At 36.4% G+C, this 7,806-nt stretch overlaps 1 protein-coding gene across 3 annotated transcripts; it reads right to left on the bottom strand.

Annotated features, from left to right (window-relative positions):
• Nucleotides 1-90: 90 nt before the first annotated feature.
• Nucleotides 91-6,509, bottom strand: cops2 (COP9 signalosome subunit 2). Of its 3 annotated transcripts, none has more exons than XM_059348337.1 (13): nt 6,303-6,509; nt 5,711-5,824; nt 5,539-5,616; nt 5,320-5,445; nt 5,116-5,205; nt 4,940-5,017; nt 4,515-4,689; nt 4,223-4,401; nt 3,913-3,965; nt 2,758-2,855; nt 2,583-2,665; nt 1,604-1,662; nt 91-685 (listed from the first exon to the last, which is right to left on the bottom strand). In XM_059348337.1, exons 1-13 carry the CDS (start codon nt 6,360-6,362, stop codon nt 541-543), a joined length of 1,338 nt encoding a protein of 445 aa, XP_059204320.1. In that variant the 5' UTR covers nt 6,363-6,509; the 3' UTR covers nt 91-540. The 3 variants fall into 3 exon arrangements, with proteins under 3 accessions (XP_059204320.1, XP_059204328.1, XP_059204336.1); XM_059348345.1 differs by having other exon boundaries at nt 6,309-6,508; XM_059348353.1 differs by lacking the exon at nt 6,303-6,509 and adding an exon at nt 6,121-6,271.
• Nucleotides 6,510-7,806: the final 1,297 nt, after the last annotated feature.

Here is a 7,806-nt window from a genome sequence, read left to right as displayed (position 1 = left end):
GCATAGGAAGTTGACAAATTTGAACCAAAATCTCCTGGACTTCAGAGGTTTAAATCAAGCAAAAGAAAAGATTTCTTTAGGGCTCATTGGTGACAGTTAAAAACATTTTATTCATCTCCTGCTTGCAGTCACAGAGTTAAAACTTTGTAGCGAGTCAAAGGCAGCTGAATCCTTTTAGTGCTGAGAGAAATCTGTTTATTACCAACAGGCAACAGTATACATTAAAATACTGTGTACACATTTTCATACACATTTGGACTTTTTTGAAACAACTGAAGCATTTGTGTGTTGCACATGGAAGATTCTGCCAATCAGGAACATGAAAAACAAAAATAAGTGTCAGTGATTTCCTCTCATCACGACAAAACAACACACTTTGAACACGATCTTGGGGCTCCTGGAGTCTTCTTGAAATTGGTGGCATTCTCAAAACCTGTGCTGTGTGTCTTGTCTCAGAGGATTTAGTTGAAGAAGCACAGTAGCATACTTTATGGATGTATTTCACATGCCATTTTCCTTGTCTCTTGATTTTACATGCCATCATGTGAGCTTGCTAACAATGGCTTGGTTGAGAGAGTTCAGCTGATTTGTCCATTTGTCTAAAGCTGTGTAGCGTGCCCCTCCTCTCTTCTGGTAGTCCAGTTCTAGTAGTTGGTTGACTTGGTCAATTCGGCCATGGATTGTGCTGCAAGACAAAAAACACAAGATTATAAGTAGAGAAGCCAGTAGTGCTGTCCTCAACTAAAAGCAATTGGTATTCAACTATCATTCATATGATTTTCTCGACTAATTGCTTAGTTAATTTCATCAAAGCATCTATACAACTGAGTTGTTCAGAGATATGCTCATGAGGTTCTTGGAACTCTGCATGAAAAAAAAGATAGTCAACTAATCGACAAAGCCAGGGAAGCCCTAGAAGCCACAGATATTGCACTATTAATATAATTATAGTCCCCACACAATTCAGCAAGTCTAATAGTAGGGCTGTCACAAATTAGCTTTCACAACACTATTGTTGTGGCCAAAATAATAAATGACAATGATATTACCATGACATCTATAGGATATTTGTAATACAATTTTTAAGTGAATTTATGGTGGAGAAAAAAAAATCAATATTTAACTTTTTACATATCATGATTATCATCAATACTGGTATATTGGGACACCCCTATCTATGTTCTTTCAGTTAAAATTGTATCACTGATATGGCTGTTAATTGCAGAATAATGCAATGGCATTGATAATTTAATAAAGCCACTTTAAAATGTAAGAAAGTGATGGCAACAATGAAAAGCAATAAAAAGATTGTTATTTAAAACATTCCCTCTGCAGTTGTAGTTATGTCAGATTAAGCTGGCTTTTTCACAAAGTCATTTACGTCAGAGAACCAGTACAGCTGGCATGTGAACATACGTAAATGTCAGATAACAATTTCAGTGATAATTAATTAAGTACGAGATGTGACTGAAACTGTCAATTCATACCACCTGACTCCCTTAAGGGCCAGAGGATGCAAACTATGAGGAACTGCAGCTATTTACAGGAAGGGAGACATTTTTTTTCTTTGACTTCTCAGCAGGCATGCAAGACAGAAACTTACTTATCCAAGATGCACTGAACCAGCAAACTTTCCACATCACACACATCAATGTTCAGCTCCTGAAACACAAGACAGACAGACAAGACTCACATCCGTCAAGAAGTATCTCAACCGGTGATTACATTAAAGCATTAAAAGGATTTACAGAATTCAACACACTGCAGATCTTGTGGTTAACATTGAGTATGTGTTGAAAAAGACCCGAACAGAAAGTCTATCATGCAGGTATATAAACTGATAAGTAAATACAGAGAATGTGTTAAAAAAAGCATTAACAAATACAGTCCATGTACAAGCATTACTGACAACTGTCATACGCACTGAGAGATGAACCAGAAACATGAGAAAATACAATTATTACTTCCTCATTAATGCTGCTTTTTTTATTTCCTTGTTTGTAACTCAATCATTTGAACAAAGATACACTCTCAGCTGCTCCTTCTGTGTACAGAGTTTCAACTGTACACACAAAGAACATAACTAGCGCAGGGAAAAAAAAAAAAGAATTAAAAACTTTCATAAGGAAAATAAATTCTTAAAAATTACTAAATCCAGAGCCATGAATATAAATGTATATTTTTTGTTTAGTGTTGCTTACCTGTTATGGATGTTATTATTATGCATGATTCATGTTAATGTTAAAACTGTAAATCATTCACTTGCATTATTTGCTAATCAAGGCATGTCAATAAAGCGCTGCCTCTACTTTCAAAGTGCTAGCCCTGCATAACAAGACCAAATCTTGTAACATCAGTTTTTGTGAGTGATTATTTTTGTTTTTCCAATTATACCCTTCTCTTCATTGATGTCTGATGCAAGCAAAATAATGAAAATATTACATTTAAAACGACCCAAACAAGGTCACATGGCCATCAGTGCAAATTATTGTCTAATATTATTTTTAAAAAGTATGTGATCGTAGAGAAATGATAACAGACAAAATCACTGTACAGGACTTGTTTGGATCATGTTGACTCACCTTAGAAATGAAAGGGATGTGTATTCTTGTGTACGGTTTGATGAGTTTGATAAGTACTTGAGTTCTAATGTTCCGCAGGAGCTCTGCAACACAATAACAATGATCAGCTACATTTAGAAAAATGTTTTCAACACATTTCTCATGCATGTGGACCAAAGTCACGTTCACCACTCACCCTCTATGTGCTCTCTAATGAAGGGGTCGTCCATTATGTTACTGTGATTTGTTTTCAAGATTTTCTCAAATTCAGTGATGTCATTGTTCTGGTAGGCGCTGAAAGGGAAAAAGTCAGTGTTGTTATACTCTGCACATTGTGTCTCCATGACCCACACCAAAACTCTCATCCTGATAGCTGTCAAACACATTTCAAAATATCAGACTTTTTGTAAACACTATTCTTATGACAGTGTTGAGTGTGCATTTTTAGTTTCTTGTTTATGTAATGCAGATTTTAAATATATGCATGGAACCAGAGCAATTTGAGACAGTGCCAGTCATTTTTTTTTAAACATGAGGACAAAAGAGTGCAAACAAGGAAGCAGAAGACAACGAAAGGCTAAGGGAAGACAATAGTCATGTTCCCTACTTTAAACAAATACTGTTAAATGTACACTAATGTTTACAGGGCAACTGGTATGAATGATATTAAGACCATTAATGTTGTTAATGTATCATTGTGTACCAAGAGGAAATGATACAAGAGACCTTTTGAAATATGTCAACAAACTGCCAAACCAAACTGTATCAACAAATATCTAACTGGGGCACAGGGAATGAGAAGCAGAGCTGAACTACTGACCAAAGGCCATGCAGTAAAATCTGCTGGCTCCAAGAGATAATCTATTCAAAACAATATAGTATAAAAGTATAGTCTAAACATTTTTCATTTCTAGTACCCTGGGTCCATTTTAATAGTTAAGGCCACCAGTAATAACATTTTCCTCACAAACTTTGTTCTTCATAAAATGCAGGACGCAAAGCACAGCCAAGAGCACCATCAGTAATCAATTAATTCTACAAGTCTCATTTTAACCAGCCAAACATTGCCTTAACACTGAGCATATGGGACAACCATACAATGATTAGACAGCTCAACCATATTATCTAACCTATTGTTTTAAAATAAAAAAGTGAACCACAAAGTATTTACCAAAATAATCTGTTAAAAACATCTTAGGCCCACTCACTTCTGTTCTTATTTAAAAGTTCAGTAGTGTAGACGGTCAGGGTAAACAACTGTCAATACCACAGCTACTATTCTTGTCCCGTTTGTGCTGCTTAGTAAAGCTGTCAGACAAAAAAGTCAATTAAAACATAGATGCATGCTTACCTTACTAAGTTTGTCATTGCTAGGATCTCCGGGTCATTTTTGTATGGTTTGGCCTACGGAAAAAATATGAAAAGTTTAGCCTGGCACTAAAACTTGAATAAAGTAAATGTCATCTGATTAAGCACAAAACCCACAAAAATACTTTTGGCTTGTCATTTTGATTAGAGACATTCTGTCTGTGCTTTATCAAAAATTGCACAACTTATGTGGCAACCGCCAGTCTGGCTTTTTCTTGTTTTACATTCTGACATAGAGTGTCTGCAGAGTTATTAAAAGAAAAGTTTCAAAAAGGTAACAAATACTTTCATACCTCTTGTGAGTCAAAAGGGTTTATTCCTGACTTCATCAGCATGTTGGCTAAAACCAGGTACTTCAGGCATGTCGTCCTTCTTGGGCTTCCGGACTCATCGTAGTTTTTAAAGGCCTCAAAGAAGTCTGTGTGAGCTTTCTCAAACTCACCCTCTCTCAAATGCATCTTTCCACCACACTCTGGTCAGGAGAAAACAAGCACAGGTCATTCAGCAATGGCACAGTACAAAGTGTGACAGTCACACCTAACACAAAGCTAAACAAGAATCAAAGATTTATGTGCACCATTATACCTCTGATAACTCCCATGATGAGCGGGTGAGGAATGGCAGATTTAATATGAAGTGACTGCTCATACAGGGCTTTCAATTTCTTGTTGTTTTTTTGTGCTGTGTACATCTGGATCTCCAGAGCATAGATCTCCAACAGCTGTGTGCCTTTCTTCAGGTCATCCTCTCCATCATCTGTCTGTAGTTATTACAAATATAGAACAACCACTTATTAGATCACTGTCATGGTCAAATCTACATATACTGAATATAGATTGCTGAGAGAAAAAAACATTGGTTTCATATAGTGTCATACTGATACTCTGTACTGATTAGCTTAGGTTTAAAACAGCCACGTAATAAATAGGCCACAATATATTCTGAGACCTCAAGATAAAACTAAAACATATGACTATACAGACAAAAAGGATTAAAATGTATCTAGTTACCTGACACGACTGGTGAAGTTGCCTAAGGATCTTTTGCAGTTTCCCGTACTCTTCTCTCTCCAAGTAAAGCTTCCCCAACTGCAAGGGAGGAATAAAAAAGGAACAATTTAGACACCTATTTTATTAGGAAATTGTGGTTCAACACAACCTGGCATCAATGAAGAGCCTTTGTATACCTTTGTGTTAGTCTTAAACCACAGTCTGTCATTTTTTGCATCTTTCAAGGCCTCCAATGTGGTTTCGTAGAACTCCTGTAGTAAGTCCATCTAGCAACACATGAAACACATTTCAGAAAGACAGATTTCAAACATCTGGTACTGCAAAGTCCAAGGACACATTTTTGCCAGGTGGATGTTACAGGTCATAGTGCCTATCCCTACCTGTTTGGAGGTAGAGATATAGTCCAGAATGGAGTTGATGGACTTCTCTGAGTAGTTCCTGGTGACAGCACTTCTGATGTAGGTAAGGAGCTGTTTGTACCTGTTCATCATCTCTGGGAAGTTTGTCTACAGGATTATACACAAAGAAAGAAACTCAATAATTTGTATCTGACAGGATAGGTGTAAAAAAAAGTTAACGTCATGTGTTGCAGAGCCTACCAGCTTGAAGTTTATTTTGATCATCTGTTTCAGTGCTTTGAATCCCCATTCTCCTTTCTCTCCTTCTAGTTCCAAAACCTGAACACAGGATAAACCCAAAAGATGTCAGTAAATCTTATACTTTTCAATAACTGAGTTAAAAACAGATTGTTTTGGTGGAGTACTACTCCACCTTCTGGAAACTGCTAAGTGCTGCTTTGGGATCATCCTCCTTCAATGCTTTGGAGTTGTAGTACTGGTTCTCCAGGTCCACATTTGGCTCTGAGTTACTGTCCTCTGAGTATTCCTGAATTTTTGTAGAAAATCATATCAAAGTTTAAATCACAAGATCCAGTTCAAACATAGCGATTTCGCTTTGATACAACAAAACATATCAGAAACTCTTAGCTCGCTAACACAAAGAAAATGATAGCAGAATGCTCCTGAATAAAATTCTGCCAGTATTAGCCTTTAGCTAACGTAAAGTTAGCCATCACCATGCTTGCTTTTAACACCTGCAACTTAATTCCAGTGTCAGCAGAACATATGCACCCTACGTCAAATATTCAGCATACTTATTGACTATTAATATGTACCACCTACATAGTTTTTAAAGTCAATTGTCGTTAGCAGGCTATGAAGCTAACGTTAGTCATCCGCTGTCAGTTTGATATTAGCCAACAAGCTAACTAAACAGCTAACATTAGCTAGCCCGTACTGTCGGCCTTTAGCGCTCAACGGACAAACGTTTAAAATATAAGTAAAAACCAAGAAATTTCAGTTACAGATACCAGGTCGTAATCTTCTTCATCGTCGCACATAAAATCGTCTTCCATGTCAGACATATTGATGGTCTTCCTTGCTCTTATTCAGGGACAGTCAGTAGCCCGGCCTGTGCTGTGTTTTGCAGCGATGGTGAGGTGGTGTGTGTCAGAGTGGCAAGAAGCAACAACACACCTGTTTCCGTCCATAGATGGTGCTGTTGGATCACCTCAGACACATTAACTCTATGGAGTCTTGGGCTATTTTGTCCATTTTTGAATCCTTTTCATCCTGCCTGTATACACCACTTAAAAATGTTTGTATATTTTTTTCAGCACACCCTCACCTATATGACCTAAAAAATAATTGATTTTTTATTCTGACTTACTGGATCAACATTTTGAACCAAAAAGAAACAAAGAAAAAACAACATAAATGTCATCTTGTGATTGTGTGTGATCCTGTCATCCAACTCTGGTTTTTCTTCTAGTGTGATTTTATTTGTGTCTCATTTAGCGTAAACATTTTTGGTCATTTTGTGTATTTTTTAGTCATTTTGTGAGTCATTTTGTGTCTTTTTGGTCATTTAGTGTCTCTTTTTTTTAGTCATTTTGTGTATTTTTTAGTCCTTTAGTCCAACATAAAATGTGATTTTGAATCTTTTTTTTAACTTTCAAAACACTATTGTAACCTAGTTTTTGTTATGGTTACACTATCATGCTCAATAAAGAAATGAAATGTTGCAAATGTGAACAAAGGTTGCAAATATAACATATCAGAACTTTAGACGTAAATTTACAGTAGGGATCTGCTTTGTTTTTACGTCTGGATATGATGAAAAAGTCATGCTTTGGCGCTTTTGGAGACTCCAGAGGGTTAACACGAGTGTGTTTCACCAGCCACAATCCTCTGGATGCTGTAGCGTGACATGGCTGTAGTTTTTTAGTTTTTCATGCATTTTAAACAATGTACTGGAAGATTAAAATTTGTTTTAATATTACATCCAGTGGTCGAAAGTAACTAAATACATTCACTTAAGTACTGCATTTAAAATGCAGTATGAGTATAAACATTTGACAAGTTTTACTCCAGTACATTCATCTGTCATATTAAGGGAGATACAAGTTAATTTTCAGATACAGAATATGCATTCCACTTTGTATCAATACATTTTATTGATAAAAGGGACATATTATACCCATTTTCGGATTCACAAGCTTTAATGTTTAAAAAACACTTTATTTTCTTCATAGTGTCCTTGAATATACCTTGCATTCGCCCTACGTCTGAAATGCTCAGTTTTAGCGCCTTTCTCTTTAACTACAACTCCTGAAAAAGCCAAGTTCAGTTTGGTAAGCGTTTCTGGACCTTCTGCATCTGTAATGTTCTCTCAGTGTCTCTGCACCGTCATTGCAGCAGGTGAAGGACTGCCACAGAGTTTAGTGGCACTTTCAACATACTGTATATATGATTGCCACATCACAACTTTATGGAAGTGCTAACAGCTCATTTAAAGACACAGTTTCT

The sequence above is a fragment of the Centropristis striata genome, chromosome 2, assembly GCF_030273125.1.
Source record: "Centropristis striata isolate RG_2023a ecotype Rhode Island chromosome 2, C.striata_1.0, whole genome shotgun sequence".
NCBI lineage: Eukaryota > Metazoa > Chordata > Actinopteri > Perciformes > Serranidae > Centropristis > Centropristis striata.
The sequence above is the reverse complement of the archived record's forward strand: the minus strand, read 5'-3'. Positions and strand labels throughout refer to the sequence as shown.